The 17,335-nt window shown below is 37.4% G+C and overlaps 2 protein-coding genes across 5 annotated transcripts; both read left to right on the top strand.

The window, feature by feature from the left end:
• The first annotated feature begins 103 nt into the window (after positions 1-103).
• On the top strand, positions 104-6,102 carry LOC120740989 (E3 ubiquitin-protein ligase dbl4-like). Of its 2 annotated transcripts, XR_005697526.1 has the most exons (5): positions 104-562; positions 801-892; positions 2,050-2,223; positions 3,384-3,942; positions 4,269-6,102. XR_005697526.1 is itself a non-coding variant. In XM_040043581.1 (4 exons), the coding sequence occupies exons 1-4, from the start codon at positions 472-474 to the stop codon at positions 3,837-3,839; spliced, it is 813 nt and encodes a 270-aa protein (XP_039899515.1). In that variant the 5' UTR covers positions 104-471; the 3' UTR covers positions 3,840-4,147. The 2 variants fall into 2 exon arrangements, 1 of the variants encoding a protein (XP_039899515.1); XM_040043581.1 differs by lacking the exon at positions 4,269-6,102 and having other exon boundaries at positions 3,384-4,147.
• An 882-nt stretch (positions 6,103-6,984) lies between these two features.
• On the top strand, positions 6,985-16,822 carry LOC120740978 (ubiquitin carboxyl-terminal hydrolase 4-like). Of its 3 annotated transcripts, XM_040043566.1 has the most exons (10): positions 11,348-12,761; positions 13,454-13,562; positions 13,643-13,761; positions 13,966-14,036; positions 14,121-14,246; positions 15,294-15,389; positions 15,488-15,619; positions 15,706-15,834; positions 15,959-15,984; positions 16,198-16,822. In XM_040043566.1, the coding sequence occupies exons 1-10, from the start codon at positions 12,557-12,559 to the stop codon at positions 16,328-16,330; spliced, it is 1,146 nt and encodes a 381-aa protein (XP_039899500.1). In that variant the 5' UTR covers positions 11,348-12,556; the 3' UTR covers positions 16,331-16,822. The 3 variants fall into 3 exon arrangements, with proteins under 3 accessions (XP_039899502.1, XP_039899501.1, XP_039899500.1); XM_040043568.1 differs by lacking the exons at positions 13,643-13,761; positions 13,966-14,036; positions 14,121-14,246; ... (3 more) ...; positions 15,959-15,984; positions 16,198-16,822 and adding exons at positions 6,985-7,052; positions 7,495-7,551; positions 7,846-7,926; ... (1 more) ...; positions 8,991-9,079; positions 10,576-10,746 and having other exon boundaries at positions 10,897-12,761; positions 13,454-13,555; XM_040043567.1 differs by lacking the exons at positions 13,643-13,761; positions 13,966-14,036; positions 14,121-14,246; ... (3 more) ...; positions 15,959-15,984; positions 16,198-16,822 and adding exons at positions 7,206-7,294; positions 7,495-7,551; positions 7,846-7,926; ... (1 more) ...; positions 8,991-9,079; positions 10,576-10,746 and having other exon boundaries at positions 10,897-12,761; positions 13,454-13,555.
• Positions 16,823-17,335: the final 513 nt, after the last annotated feature.

The raw sequence follows: 17,335 nt of genomic DNA, 5'->3' as shown, positions 1-17,335 counted from the left end.
ATTATTATTTTTTATTGTTTTGAAGGTATTATCTCCGCTTCTCCGTCTGCGTAAAAGTGTTTACAAATGTTTATTATGAGGGGGTGATTTCCACCTTTGTTTGTCATGTGACCAGGGAGCGTTTGTTTATCAAATGTTAGCATTAATTGGTGTCTTTTTTTTGAAGCCAACGCACAACTGTTTATCACAACCACAATTAATATTCATATGGTAGGCTACTTAAAGCTGTGAGGATTAACTGTACACATAGTGCGAATATATCAGAGGGGAATGCAAGCCTGTTATCGTGCACCATGTGACTTGTTGTAAGTACCGTAGAGAAACTGAAAGTTAAACGGGCTGCTGAATCTTGGTTTAATCTTGCTTTAAAAGAGGAAGACAGAGCAAGATCCTCGGTGCTAATTTCATTTGTAGTGTTTAAACCAAGATCAAATTTGTGGACAGAGAGCAAACCTCCTCGTCTGAACCAGAATGACGACACAAGATCAGGATGACAAGAGCTACGACCCCAACGATACGACGCTGACATTTGTCAACAGGAGGGATGAGCTGGATCCATTATGTAAGAACTAAAATATGTTTAAAATAAACGGTTTGTACTTTTACCTGTTGTCTGTATACTTGTTATTTTACCAGTTAACCCAACTAAAGCAGTTATATACACGTGTTATGCCGGTGTTAGCTTATGTAAGGAAAATGCACATATATTCAGTATTTTGGTAACTCTTCCTATTGGTCAAATACAGACTGTATGTGACGTTGATATGAAACTCGTCGTGCTTTCTCTTTGTTTTGTGCAGCCGGTGATGACAGTCTCGTAGCAGAGATGTCCTGCGGTCATGCCGTCACAGCGGAATCTCTGACCGGATGGTGCCGCAGTCTGCTGGATCAGGTTTCTTTCTGTCTTCATTTTTGTTCTTTTTCTTTCCAAATTTTGGTCAATGTTTACAGTGTGACCCGTGGTAGGTACCTATTTAAAACAGGACAGAGCCGTAGGCGCACAGTCAGTTAAAAAGAGTTTAATTTTTAATACAAAATAAAAGAAACAGTGTAACAGCGGCACCTAAAAACAATTAAAAACTTTACCTTATTAAAAACGATAAAACTGTATGATTGCCCGTGAGACAGGACAAGCGCTGCGGGGAACCGTTTAAGAACAAATCGACATAGCACACAGGTTAAAGGGACGGCAACTCACACATGACCCCAAATGGGCAAAACACTATAGAAAAAGGCAAATCTTCAGTGCCGTCTTCACTCAGGCCCACCGCCGTGCATGCAAAAGCGGGGAGACAAAAAAGGATTTGTTTTCCCTGCAGCGCTTCACCGTCTGCGACAATATATATATAAAAAGGGGTTAAAATACTAAAAGAACCAATCTCTGTGGTGCCTACTGACACAGAAAAATAAAACAAGAAACAAACAAAATCGACAGCCGCAGCAGTCACAGTCTGTCGAATTACACCAGTATGAAACAAATTAAAACACACTGATGTGTCGGGTCCTTTGCCCGCAGCCAGAAATCCATGTGGCAAAGCAGCAGCTCGGTACTCTGTCCACAAGTTCGCGTCACACCCTAATAAATGTGGGTCAGTGGCGGTGAAGTCCACTACACTGTTCTCACGGGAACGCAATGTTTCCCACCGTTCTGACAGAAGTTTAGGGGGACCCGCATCAAGCTTTCATGGAAAGAAATTTAAAAACACCAACTTGGACCAAGCACTCGCAGCTTCAGGTTTGCTGAGGAATACCTAATTGCCCACATCTGAGCTTATGAAAGGAGCAAGGACCAGCTCCGCCCACCAGGGGCGGTTCCCAGACTCAGGTCTCACCTGTCACAATCGCAAAATAGAAAACACGTCAAATGGAAATGCCACCCTTAATTTTAAAAACTGTCATCCTGATCTGGTTTGATCTTTGTATGATGAAGCTCTTTGTTACCAGACAATACTTTGTTTTGTTTCATTTTAAACTTTTTTAAAAAAAATAAAAGTTTCTCACTCTATGTCTTCCCCATTACGGGTGATTAAACTTTTTGTGTCCCTGCAGGGCCAGTACAAATTTAAGTGTCCTGCTTTAAATGAGGACACCTACGAGACGTGTGGTGAAGTGTGGTCATATCCAGAGGTGCGCAGGCTGGCAGCACTGACAGTTGAAGAGATGGCCTACTTTGAAGAGAAGATTGCCCAGCTGGCAGCCAGAGACTACTGTGAGCTGAAAATAGTAAGTCTTCTATAGAGAGTGTTTCTAATCCACTCAGCAATCATGAACAAACAGACATAAGACAGGAAGACACAGGGCAAGACGACTCAACTTCCCTGCTTGAAAATTTATGTTTAAACTCCCAGAAGTGACATGCACAAGAAGTCAAAGATCCCACAAAGTAGATATAGATGGAAATAAGAAAATGCAAATATAGGTGAATGAGCACGAATTTGGTTTGTAGGGGGAAGCTGGAGTACCTAAAGGGAAACGAGCAAACTCTACACAGAGAGATCCCACCTTTCCAAATTCAAATTCAATTTTTATTCGTCACACGCTCAATTATACACAGTATGACATGTAGTGAAATGCTGTGTAATGTCCGACCATTAAACTACAATAAAGAAATGTACAAAATTTACAGATTTTAAATTTAGAAATTTACAGTAAAAAATATGTAAATAACAATTTAAGAAAGAAATTATAAGAAGAAATAAACAGAGTGTGTGTAGTGATGTGATGTAGCAGAGTCCAGTTCTACACCTGGTTCAGGGCCCAAGTTGCGGGGGGAAGAATTCATTGTCTCTGTTTTGGCCTTAAGGGAGCGGAAGCGCTTCCCAGACCTCAACAGTGAGAAGAGTCCATTGTTGGGATGGGAGAGGTCCATCATAATCTTCCTGGCTTTGGTCTTGCACCGCTTGGTGTAGATGCACAAAAGGTCAGGAAGCTCTGATCGAATGATGCGTTTGGCCGAGATCACCACTCTTTGGAGATCTTGTCAGGGTGTGGCCTTCTAGCCTTTAAACTCAACTCTCCATGCAAAGTTTGTGGGGCTGGGTTTATGCAGGCTTTTCCAGCCCAAGGGACTACAGTTTATCCTAGATATAGAGGAAAGCACAAAATGTTTTACTTTTCAAATTTTAAACTTGTGGGGATAGGTTAATTGGATAATCCAAATTGCCACTAGGTGTGAATGTGCGAGTGAATGTGAGTGTGAATGGTTGTCTGTCCCTGTGTGTTGGCCCTGCGACAGACTGGCGACCTGTCCAGGGTGTACCCTGCCTCTCGCCCTATGATAGCTGGGATAGGCTCCAGCGCCCCCCGCGACCCTGAAAAGGATAAGCGGAAGCGAATGGATGGATGGAAATTTTAAACTATTCTTTTTATTTTTCTCACAACAGTGTCCTGGGTGCAAGACTTATGTGGAGAGAGAGGACCTGACTAACCTGAGTGTGAGGTGCACAATCTGTACAGCAGACAACAACAAAGCGTATGAGTTCTGCTGCCAGTGTTTGAGGCCGTGGAAAGGTAGAGCTCCACGATCAGACTGCTGTGATAATGATGGCTGCGTAAACCACGAACTCGAAGTTCTCAAGAACTGCGAGACTACTGATCTCCCTGAGGTTCGGGGGGTCGATGCCTGTCCCTCCATCCGGGCCTGTCCCACCTGTGGTGAGATAGTGGAGCACGACAAAACAGGCTGCAAGAACATCACCTGTCCTCGCTGTCAGAAAGAGTTCTGCTTTGTGTGTCTGAAACTCACTCCTGTGTGCTTGAAAACCAGCACTCACTTCATCCCCTGCAGTGATGGTGTGGCTCCCAGACAAACATCAATACCTGTGTGGCGCAGAAAGTAGCAGACAACACAGACTTTATGTACTCTTCTCTCATACCAGACTTTCCTTTAGAATTGAATTGTCATTCTGGTAAAACCTAAACAGAAAGCTGGAGCAGAACCTTGTTTGCTTAGTTTAGCTCAGCATATTACCTAGCGTTGCCCAATGAATCATAAATAACATACTCTGCCTATGTGCTTCTGGGAAAGGTTTCTTGACTCTACTTCTGAGTGTTTACACTGCTGTTTTGGTAATTGGTGAACTTGACCTGGTGTATTTTCTTCCCCTTTCTTCAGCTTGGACTAGTCTAAAAATGTGATAAGGACTTATTTACATAATTTGAGAAATCTTTGATCTTCTAACACACCCGACGCATGCTGTTCAGATAAAATGTGAAGCACTGTAATCTGAAAATACAAGAAGGATATATACATCACTCACCTTTAACAGGAAGCGTTTCTAACTTCTTTATGAATGTTTCCACAAAGTCTTGAATTATGCTGATGTCCCATTAATTATTTTTATGCCTTTACTTCCGACTGGCAACCTGCCCACTGTGTGACAGCTGCAGCAGGAGCGATTATTTCCAAATGGTTTTTAAAGTTTTATTTAGAGATTTTCAAATTCTTAAAGTGAACTTTGTTTTCATGCATTGTTTTAACCGAAAGCTATTATTGTTAAAAGCAACATTGCTCACTGTGTTGCTTTAGCTGTGCTTGTGTTTATAAGTACCTGAGCAGAAATAAGTCAAATGTCAGCTGCTGATGAAGTCCAAGTTTAGTACAGTTCATATAAAGGGCACACAAAAGCCAGAGAATGTACAATAAAGTCATAATTGTGATTTTTTTTTTTTTTTAATGGTCTCATATTTTATCCTCTGCTTTCATTATTATTATTATTAATGTAAAAAATTTGAAGGCAGACCATTTAGCTATTCAACAAAAACAATTTGGTTTCATGTCTTTGTTTAATTTGCAAAGTAAAGAAGCTGAAAGAATATCTTCGACGTGGTGACTCCATTATTTTGGCCAGTGGTTGAACAACATGAACCAGACTTACCAATAAAATGCTGCTCACGCATGAATCTGAGTAAATGGCTTGTGGTGCCCTGAATATTTTAATATAAGTTTAGATTTTTTAAATAAAAGTTCTCTTCTTTGAAGAGAAGACTGCCCAACTGTTTAGTTTACATATTGTAAATTGCTAAATTGTTTAAGTTTAATAATTTAATAATTCATTAACTTGATAACTTAACTTAATAAAAAGTTTATTAATATTAAGTTTAACAATAAAATGAATTTCTGAGTTTTCACTGAAGGAGTTTTACTGTGACTGTAATCCCCCCTATTTCTTTCTGAATTTTGTTGCAAAGGCAATGTTGTGTCACTGATGCAAAGCCCATTTTATCTTACCTGATGTCATCGTAGAGCGATATTCTTTTTCACCAGAAGATGGCAGTATTAGTTGGCTGAATGAGTGAACTTGTACAGTAATAAGGGCAGATGTAAAGCAATGGGGGCCTGTTGTTGTAACAGCAAGGGAAACTCTTTGTAAGTTATTATACAGTTACTAAGAGCTCCTAAACAGATACAACACCCCACTAAACCTAAAATAGATCTTCAATGATTCTGATGGCATCCTTTCTCATCCTTTCTCATCCCTTCATCACCCTTGTCTATGTCTCCTCCTGAAGAATCTTCATTAGGTCCCATTTCTCCTCCCATGGAAATATGAATGCCAAAATTAGGTAACACTTTGAAAAGGTGCTGATCTGTGTTCATCTATCAATTTCATTATTGATGGATTTGATTCTTTGCTACAAAAAACTTCTGTCAATTAGGCTTTATTTAAATTAATTCAAAGTTTTTACCTTCATAATAAACAAACAAACAGACTTCAAACTTTTAAAATTTGTGAATAAATCAGATATATTTTGCTCTTTTTGAGAGATCTTCCCAGAGACTTACTCCCATTTATTTTGGTGTTGCACCTTCAAACAGGAGGAAAGGGATGCCGATAAAGGCTAAGTCATACAGTATGAAGTAATTTTACTTAATTTATTTTTTAATTAAACAGTTTTGGGGGATTAAATCAACTCAGTTGAAAAGGCAGGGGTCAGCTTATCTCTTCATTTGCAAATTTGTGCAGCACAGTGCAGAGTTTAGCAGCACAATGTGTCAGAGGTCAGACCTGCTACATTGTTGCTACGACCTGGATCCACACCACTTTAGACTCCTCCATCATGGTCTCTGGGGTTGTGGATGAACATCAGTTTGGTCACCAGAGGTTGCTGTTTTAGATACGATGCTACATATTAATGTTCATGTAAGTGATGCCTTAACAGCAATATTTTTTCAGTCTTCATATTTTACCCTCTGCTTTCATTATTATTTAATTAATTTTTTTCAAAGAATATTTAATAAAGTCAGACCAGCTATTTAACAAGTACAATTTGGCTTCATGCCTTTGTTTATCTCACTCTAACAGGTGAGACTAGAGCAGTGCTCAGCCATAGACTGTGTTCCTATGCTCTGACTGGATTATTCACATGTGGTCTGGATTTTGATGGGGTTTTATATATATATATATATATATATATATATATATATATATATATATATATATATATATATATATATCCCTTTACGTGTGGATGAAACAGCTGCGTTTTCAAAAATACCTGTGTAGGTGTGTAGTAAAAGAGTTAGTAGTTTATTTTCTTACTACCTGTAATTTATTGCAGATTACTTGTATTTGCTTAATTATTTTCTGAAGTTTGGGAACCACTGCTGTAGAGGATGAAGACTAAGATTTCTTGCTCGCAGAAGAGTATAATAATGAATTAAAAGTAAGCATTGACGGAGCATCCATAGAAGAGTGAACTACATTATGCATTATGCTGTTGTATTTGTTGATTCATTTATCGATAAGCAGCATTTAAGCGGGTGTTTGCTATAGATTTATTTAATTATTTATATCAGTGAAGTGAATTGTTAACGCAGAAAAAGTAGAAACTCTCTCTCTTATTCTCTCTGTCTCGCTGTGTGTGTGTGTGTGTGTGTGTGTGTGCATTTAATTTCTATATTTCGGAGCTTTTATTTTCTCTGCGTGATTTTAAAAAAAAGAAAGAAAAGAAAGAAAAAAAATTCCTCTGCGCGATGTTCGACTGACTTCCTGTCATGTCACTTCCTCGAGGTTAGTACAGTCGTCGCTTAGCGGTCCTGCTGAGGAGCGGTGAGTACGCGTTAGTGTCCCTGTTTGCACACCAGTTAGGTATTCAAATCTTGCTTTATACACTCATAAGACTTGTGTTATAGTTTGTTTTTTTTTTTTTTTTGTAGTGTAAACTGTTTCTGTCGAGTACAGCACTTTATTGTAACATGCTAAAATTAAACTGCATGCATGCTGTCTGCTGTTCTTCTTCATCCTTTAGGTCTCCAAGTACAGTCGTCGCTTAGCGGTCCTGCTGAGGAGCGGTGAGTACGCGTTAGTGTCCCTGTTTGCACACCAGTTAGGTATTCAAATCTTGCTTTATACACTCATAAGACTTGTGTTATAGGTTTGTTTTGTTTGTTTGTTTGTAGTGTAAACTGTTTCTGTCGAGTACAGCACTTTATTGTAACATGCTAAAATTAAACTGCATGCATGCTGTCTGCTGTTCTTCTTCATCCTTTAGGTCTCCAAGTACAGTCGAAGTCATGTGTGAAGCTTTATTGAAGCTTTATTTAAACGGGTACGTGAGCTCACTCTTTGTTTTTAAGTGGTGTATATTTTATTTTTTAATTCGTAACTCCTTCGGTACACACACATATATAATATATAATGGCCACTGATGATAGGTTTCCCTGAGGTAGAATAAAATAAAATAAAAATAAATTGTGTCTATGTGATGACAATAAGTTGTCACTATATATGTTTCTCTATATTTCTGTGCGTTTAGGAAGCTTAGTTAGATTTTCTGTGATGGTTCACATTTTGTCCACAGGTTTAAGCAATAACTTACTAAGTTATTCCCTTTTACTTTTAGGTTGCTGTTCCCATACCGGTCGGGAAGTAAAAGAAGAAGGAAAGTACCAGAAACTAAAGCAACACAAGCTGTGCCAACAGGGTAAGATGTTACGTTTCACTTTTTAAACCTACTCTTGATATTTGCAGTCTTTGCTCCTTTGCTAATTAAATCTGTGTCATCTTATAGAATCTGTGACATAAGGTAGTCCTAATATGGTTATGTATGTCATTGTTAATAGAGTGATCACTGTTCTTAAAGGTGTTTTCAATTTAAAAATAATAGGCAATCAAAACTGAAAGCACTTAGTGCACTTGGTGCTTTCAGTTTCATCCAACTGGAAATTCCCTGGATGTTGTTTAAACAGCTCATCATAGCTCACACAACACTGTGAGCATGCAGTCGCTTCAGACCCCTTCGTCCTTTTACACATTTTGTAGCAGCTTTGTGTAACAATGAAAACTGACATTTTCTAACATGAGTCAACATTATTCAGCCCGTGATCATAAATGAATACATGTTCGTACATGCACATTCCAGTGCAGAATGCAAGCTCCATAAAGGCGTGGCTGAATGAGTTTGGTGTGGCCTTAAACTCAGCCCCATCATACAGCTTTAACATGAACTAGAACAGCGATTGTGAGAAAGAAATGTAATGGCTCATAAGTACTTTAAATACATCTTTAATGCCTTTTAACGTTTTTATCGTATCGAGTCTGGAAAAGACATGGTTCTTGTGACAGGTGATAACGGCAGATGCGATTTGAAATCCATATACTAGACTAAACTAAACTAACTAAACTAAACATAAGACTAAACCAGACAGTATTCATAGTGTCAGATTTTCTTTCCGTAGAACCCAAATGAGCGCTCCAGGACCGGAGCAGGTGGAGAAGCGATACGATCCACTAGATTCTACCCTAAAGTTCATCAACAGGCCAGATGATCTGAATCCACTGTGTAAGATTTTTTTTTCTTTTTCACCACCATGTTGCCCCACAAAAACTGCTACAAACATTTTTTTCTGACAGTCATTACCACACATTATAAAATTTCTCCTATTCCTTTTTTAAATTTTTCATGAGCCACGGAGTTTATTATATTTTGGTGCAACCCAGTATATGTAGTGTAACTGATACATCTGTTATTGTCCACTTCTTCCTCAGGTGATGACTCTCTCAGAGCAGAGATGTCCTGTGGCCACGCTGTCACTCCTGAATCTCTAACACGATGGTGTCGTACCCTGCTGGATCAGGTGTGTCATGTCTTTGTAGCAGATAATGTATGTGATGGGGTGGAGCCGAACCTGAATACGTATTCGGAAAGGAACAAATATCGTGTTTTTTATGAATACTTATTTCGAACAAATACTTTAAAAAATATTTGTATTCGGGAACAAGAAAAACTTCATATTAAAAGGCTGAGTTTCCTTATGAGACTGCAGTGCATGACCGGATGAATGAGTGACGTGTGAAAGGTGACTGACACAGGCTGCTCCACACAGCAACAGAGAAGACTCAGCTGAGCGATAAAAGACTGAACTGCATCACTATTTTTGTTGAATAGAATTTTTGTACCCTCGGTAATTTAGACAATAGGCTGTTGACATGCTTGTGTAGTTTTGTTGAATTGTATGCACTTGTGGGAGTTGGTACATTTAAGTTACTCGTTTTTTGCAGACAGCAAGATGTAGGCTATAGGCCAGTTAACCTTAGCAGAGCTTCCCGTTGTCCTTATTAACGTAGCTGAAACTCCCCACATGGATTTGGTCAACTCAATAGAAAAGAGTGTTGCTGCTGCTGAGCCATCTCTTGGTCCTCCACCAGCCAAAAAACTTGTTCCAGTTCTGTGTGGAAGCATTTTACATTCAGTGCTGCAGATGAAACCAAAGTGATATGTAATGTGTGCAAAAGTCAAATCAGCAGAGGCAGAGATATCAAACATCTGTCAACATCTGTTATGCATAATCACATGCACTTAAAGCATCTTATTCCTGGTACTGTCTGCCAATCCCCCCACAAGCACCAATTCATCATCACAGCCATGTTCTGTCCCTGCAAGTCAGTTTCACTGTCTGTTCACCACCACCCATCCAAGGTGGTGGGGGTTCATAATGTTCACAGTGGTATTTTACTAGTTGTTGGTTTTAACCATGAATGAGGCAATGGATGTTATTTTCTTTTCAATGAGGTTCCTTGTTACATGTTCATTGCTGGATTTATGGAAAACCATCAACTAATATTGCACATCCATAATTATTATAATGGATATAATTAAAGAATAATTACACCCTAACATTAATTAGAAGTGTAATGCAAAAAACTGGATTTTTACACCTATTTTGAATTTTACTCAAATACAAATACAGATACAAATACCGGTCTGTTATTATAGTTATTATATAATTCCATCTAAAATTTAGTCTTTGGAGTTTTTGGTAAAATCATTTCAGATTGATTTTAACAGCTTTATGTGTTTGTAGCAAAAAGAGGTAAAATTATTGAACTTGTAAAATACACTGATTTTGTTTAAGTTATCACATGATTGGGTGCCAATAGGTAATCTGCAGAAATGTTTTGGTTTACTGTTTATATGTGTAGCTAAACATGTTGCAGATTTAACAACTATATAAAAACGTAAAAGAATGAAGGTATAAAAATGCATTAAAAATAAAAGTAGGAGTTTTAAAAACAACAAATTCTAATTAATTAAATTAACTTTTTTTTTTTGAAATTGTAATTTTTTTTAAAGGGGAATTACAAATTCAGATGTCCGGCTTTAGTGGAGGGAACCAAGCAGTGTAATAAAGAGTGGTCGTACCAGGAGGTGCGCAGACTGGCTGATCTGACTGTGGAGGAAATGCAGCACTTTGAAGAGAGCATGGCCCGTCTGGCTCTTGCAGACCACTGCGAGGTTCAGGAAGTAAGTGACCCAGTTATTTATGTTTTAATTTGTTTTTCCTTTTTATTGTTTACAGCTTCTTGATTTCAGTGAAATCCAGTGGACTCAATATTTTTTAATATTGTGGTTGGGTTTCTCTTAAAAATGTCCCTTCATTTATTTTCACATCAGTGCCCACAGTGCAAAACAAGCGTGGAGAGGATGGATCTGTCTAACCTGTGTGTCCAGTGTGTTGTATGCACAGCTGTTCAAAAGAAGAAATTCTACTTCTGCTGGCAGTGTCTGAAACCATGGAAGGGTTCAGGCCCTCGATCTGACCGCTGCGACAACGACGGCTGTGAGAACAAGGACCTGCAACTTCTGCAGACATGTAAAACCATTGATCTGCCTGAGGTGGAGGGCGTCACCAGCTGCCCCGCCATCAGACTCTGTCCTACATGTGGCCTGAGGGTGGAGCATAACAGAAAAAAATGTAAAAATATCAAATGTCCTCGCTGCAAAATGGAGTTCTGTTTTGTCTGCCTGAAACTAAAGCGTGAATGTTCCAGTTCACCATACAGAATGTGCCCCAGTGGGGTCGCGCCAAGGCAGACCTCCATCCCTGTGTGGAGGAAAACATGAAAACAAGAATGAAGTGTATGTGTAACTCGGGTTCTTTCGTCTTTTGGTTCCTCTGTCTTCCTTTTTCATTATTGGGCTCTACTGGGCTAGCTTTGGATGAGCTTGCTTAAAAAAGAAAGTTCTAGAGGTCAACTTGTCTTTGAATACAGTTTTTAACCATCAATATTTTTGGTAACCTTTCTTTAGCTGAGGCAAAAGATGGACGGGTTTGTATCGCTTTGATTTTCTTGATACTGTGGGGTCTGCAGATATCTGACATTTTTATGGTGATTAAAGTTGCTGTAAGACCAAGAGTCTGACAGACACCATCTCAACATGTGATTGTCACTGCTGCTTCTTCTGATGCCTCATGATATCTGATACTTCTTTTGCTTTAAGGTGTTTACGGTGTCCACAGGAAATGGAATCTCATTACTATACAAATCCTGTAAATCTCACCACTGGCAGCCTCAGATTCTTTGGCATAAAAACATCTAAAGTGCACTTCTACGTTTTTAATTGCCCTCACAGTCTCAAAAAGATTTTCACAAGATGGGCTAAGTGCTAGAAAGTGATAAGTGAGAGAAACAGTATGAAAACGACAAAGTGCAAAGATGAATGAGGAAAAGCACCAGACCCTTGTATAAGCTTTTTAAATTGCAGTTATCCTTTGTAATGTTCACATTTGAAACATACAGTTTCTGACATTGCATAAAATAAATCTATTATACTAAATGTCTGTCTTATGGTTCTTATGGTTGTCTTAAGATTGTTGGGGTAATGTCTGTTTTTTGGTATTAATATAGGGTCTTTACCTTGCAATATAAAGCTTCTTGAAGACAGTTGTTGTGATTTGGCGCTATATAAATAAAACTGAGTTGAACTGAATCTGAATAAATATTAAGATATAAGATGTGCAATAAATATTTTTTTAAAGGTTGGTGATGTGTAGCCTGCTGTACTCAGGAACCTCCAGGTTAGTGCAACAGCTGATGCCAGCTATTGTTGGGAACAGAAATACTGAGAACAGAACAGTTTGGGAAGAGAAAGAAAGCTGCTGAGTTTGCACCTGTAGAATAGGAAACAGTGACAGAAATGCGCATTTTTAACAAATAACATTTCCGACACGCCTTGAACCCATCACTGATCCGGCAGAAGTGAAAGAGAAAGCGATAGTCGGAGTGTTTTTAACTGCACGGGAGATTGAGATAGCCTAATGCTCCTATAGCGAATGAACTATTTTATTAACAAATATCTGAAGAAATGTCTTAAAACTGTGTTGAAGGCAGGCCTGCATCTTTGGCTTACTTTGATTTCTTTTCAAAATAATCGCGTTTGTTTCTGCCTCCAACAACAATTTCTTTGTAGATCGTCAGAGGGGCAGAAAATGCGTTTATTTGGTCGACATGGTTTCAAGACCATCTCTACCTCTGTGGGTAAGATTTGTAGTGAATTTCGAAGTATTTATTTATTTTTGGTTAATTGTTCTTCTGTGTGCTCTCTATATAAAGTTTTTCCTACGCTCTTCAGACGGCTTTAAATTCAGCCTGGAAACGCTGTTGAAAGAGGAACTGTCCTTTACTCAGAGCGTCTTCAATTGAGCTGCTTTATTATTAAGAGTTTACTGACATATGATGAGAATTTATACACCTTGCGCCATTTGTAAGGACGTGCCTTTCTTAACCTGCTAGGTACCTGACAAGGAATGTCAATGTCAATTTGTAAATGTCAGTGTTTTCTACAGCACATTTACAAGCAACAGCAAAGTTAACCAAAATGTATTACAGGTTAATTAATGAACAATAGAAACTAAATACAGTAAAACGAAACGTGAGAAGACGCAAATACATTATGTAGTGACAACATAAACAACATTTTAAAAAATCTGATGGTACTTAAGCGGAACTCGAATGAAAAGCCAGGGTTAAAAAAAATGAGTTTCAAGATTTAATTAATTCTATTATTTAAAAATTATTCTTGGTATTATATGTTAGCAAATGTAGATCAAATCATTGACTTCAATGGATTGTAGAAAAGACGCAAAAGGGAACGAGCTATTTTCTGACGACCTTCTGTCTGTGCTGGCAGTTTATGATGCACACTCATGTTCTTATTCTGCAATTTACAGAAGCTAATAATAAATACCATGGGCTGGTAAACCAAGGTGCGACATGTTACCTGAACAGTGTGCTGCAGGTGCTGTTTATGACCGAAGACTTCAGAGAAGCTGTGAAAAGGTTTATTATTGTCACATATGTGCATTTAATGGGGTCTATGGTTCATTTTTATTACTTATGGGGACTTTGTCTTTGTTTAGGTCCTCCAAACAAAATGTTGGCATTGGGCTTCTTGGTGCCCTTACAGACTTGTTTGATAATTTACAGAAACATACAGCAAACACACACAAAATAATAACCCAGCTGGGCATCAACAGAGGTACAGTATGATAACACACAGACAACAAAACCTTTGAATAATGTTTTTGATGTTTCATGTTTTTGAGAAACTTGATCAGTTTACACAACATTTTGAGGGTTTATGATTGGCATTTTTGATTGTAGTGAATAATTATGGGGTTATATATTTTTTAAATTAATGAATATGTTTGTTAAAGACATGCACATATATTTCTTCACCCAGTGTATGAACAGCGAGATGCTGCTGAATGCATCGAGAAGATTTTAACAATGACCAGTCCCGAGGCATCACAGGTAAGGTCTTTGTCAATATCAAATGGAATCGTTTGGTTTGAAAATAATACTTAATTATATGTTTTTGTTCATTTATGTTTTCAGATCTTCCACGGTCTGTTAGCAAACCAAATCACCTGCTCTAAAGGTCATAAAGAGACTGACAGGGATGCACCATTTTGGCATCTTCCACTGTCATTGGTGGATTTTTACAATCAAGACTACAGTGTAGTAAGTACATAAACTTCTCAGCATGTTTCTGTTTTCAGGACTCACAGCTGCAACAAGTTCACATAATATTGCCAGTAACATATCTGTGTTATTCTATCATTTTCCTTAATGAACACTTTTGTTTGATTGGGAACTATGTGGACACATAAAAATCAGATGCTGCCTTAGATCCTGCTTGTGTCGAAACATATTAATTAATATTATTTCTGAAAATGTTTCTTTTTTAAAAATATATTTCTTATTACTTTCAATGCATTACAAAACAAACATAACACAGTTGACTTATAGTCTCATGAGTCATGTAAATATCCTAAGACAGAAAATGCAACAAATGTATCTTTTAGTGAGAAATTATAGGAAAAGGTAAACCTAATCCAATGTTTTTTAGAAAAACAAAATTGAGTTTTTGGTGTGATTTTTGTTTGTTTTGTGGAAAATGGGTTAGCGAGTGGTGGCTGAAGGTTTTAATGGCTATCATCCAAACTTGAAAACCATGGCAAAATACTAGCAACCAAAGGAATTTCAACGAGTTTTTTGGTTCAGCATCTTTGTGACCAGTTTCACCCAGTGACTGCCAGCAACCGCTAACTGGGAATACACACTTTCCAACACTTATCAAGTATGTGAGCCTGTGTTACTGAGGTCTTAGAGAGTTCATGTCTGAATTCTACAAAAAAAATTTGAAGCTTAACCAAGATTATGTGAAATTTTACATACTGGATCTAAATCCCACTGAGGTAAACTGCCAATGAAATTGTAGTCCTTTCAGTTTGTCTTCAGATCTGTCCAATACCTTTTTTTCTTTTTCTGACACATCTAATCAACTCTACAGTCCAAGTCCTGAGTTCACTGATATGTGTTCATGGATGTTGGACTTTTGGTTTGTTTTTACTGTTTATATCTCTCTTCAAAAGACAATATTATGTCTTTTAAAGAGGTCATGAATTATTAATGTTAGCATGCCCTTCTTGAGAAAACCTTTGTGAACACTGAGCTCTTCGGCACATCTTTATCAAAGCTGCTTCTGAGTTAGTTTTCATTTTTCAGGTGAACGGCATTGAGGAGTTTTTCAGACCTACATGTCTAAATGGAGAACACCAGATGTACTGTGACCGCTGCGGTCACAAAGTTGATGCTACTATTGTAAATGAAGATTTTTTTTGTGATTTCTGAACATTGATATTGATTTAATGAAATTATAACAAAATGACACACATTAAAAACCCATATTTTTCACTCAGACAGATGTAATAAAACATCACCCAGATGTTTTGATTCTGCTGCTGAAGAGGTTTGAGTTCAACTACAGTTACATGTCCTACTTCAAAACCAGCTGTTTTGTGGAGGTTCCCTACAGCCTGCAAATACCAGGGGTATTTACAAAGTGTACTTTAATATTTGATCAAAATCATCTTCATTTTTCTTTCTCACTTTGTTATTTTTTGTCCTCTGGGATCAGAGTGAGGTGTACGAACTGTATGCAGTTGTGGATCATTTTGGTGGTATGAGAGGCGGCCATTACAGCGCAACAATCAAAACCCAGGATGAAGACAGATGGTATAAGTTTGATGATACCCAGGTCACACCGGTAAGGCTGATTGCGTTTTCTTCAGTGTAATTGAAACACGTTCCAAAATTACTGTATTGTATCTTTATGTATAAACATAAAAGAAAAATTCATCATGTTATATTTGGTTTTTTTTCCTTCATAGCTTGATTACCAACCATTCCAGGAGAAGTAGGTTTTTGTCTTTCTTCTTGTTCTTGCTATAGATTAATTTGCAAATATATCAATATTTATAGTTTATTTAAACACAAATATAATATAGATGACTGTACGTATGGAGTATGTTACACCAAACTCTAATCACAAGTGCAGATTGTATTTATCAAAATTGTTTTAAGGTTTTTTTAAGTTGTGTTTTCTCTTTTTTTCTATTTCTTCTTCTAGATCCCAGAGTGCATATCTTTTATTTTACAGAAAGGCAAAAAGCAAGAGTCATAATTGTTACCACAGGCATCTGTTTCTTTATATATATATTTTTTTATTTTATTATGTATTTTATTATTCGTGCTGTAGATAGTTAAAACAGGCAGGTTTTCCACCTGCAATAAGTGACAAATATGACCAGAGAGAAGACGCTTATGAGAAAGCAAAGTCAGTTATCACACTGCAGAGTGATAATACACACAAAAATGATGGACAAGTATAATTACAGTGATAATTAGTGTTGGATCTGAACTCTGCTGTAAATGAGATTACCCAGTAAATGAAGGTTTTTCAGGACACTTGGGGGGGAAATGGACATAAAGAAATTGTCCGGCATCATGAAAATTCAGGAGTGAAGTTAGTGACAGAGATGCAGCTGTGATAATCTAATAGACAGGTTGAGATTAGCGACGGAGAAGACAAACATGCAACAACTGAGGATGAACATCAAAAACAAGCAAATTAAATGTCAGGATTTGCTTGCATGCTGTGATCATTGCCCTGTGTCATACCTGTTGGACAGACGACCTCTTTTTTGTGTGTGTGTGTTTTATATTTAAAATAAATTCCACAATTTTAAATCTAATTTATTTTTTTATTTATTTCAAATTGATCCGAGGTGTGTGCGCATTACTTCCACAGCCAATCAGGTGTCCTAAACCTTTGAAGTAATACTATTTTATTTAATATTTTCAAATGCAGTATTGAGAGATGATTTGAAAATAATGAAGGAAACATTAACAAATAAACTGTTTAAACAAAGTAAGCAAAAGTGTGGAAAAAGGGCAAAGCACAAGAGAAATAATGAGTGAAACTGTTATTTTACAGGACTGGGAAATGAAATTCTGCTCCCTTCTTTCTCATTTTTTTAAACTGATGCTTCAGCTTTTTTTTTATTATAATATTATTTTTGGTTTGAAGAGCAAGAGAATCGATCAGGTTTAATTACACAGATGTTTGTTATAAGTTAAAATGATTTTTTTAATTGCTTGATTCTTTAACAGAAACCCCTGGGCAAACACTCCTTCTACAATTTCTTCTTGGACCAACTGTAACGCACATAATTTCCTTAGGGATTAATAAAGTATTCTGATTATGA

This window comes from Simochromis diagramma, unplaced genomic scaffold, assembly GCF_900408965.1.
Source record: "Simochromis diagramma unplaced genomic scaffold, fSimDia1.1 OVJJ01000656.1, whole genome shotgun sequence".
NCBI lineage: Eukaryota > Metazoa > Chordata > Actinopteri > Cichliformes > Cichlidae > Simochromis > Simochromis diagramma.
Note: the sequence above shows the minus strand (reverse complement) of the source record. Positions and strands in the feature narration are given on the sequence as shown.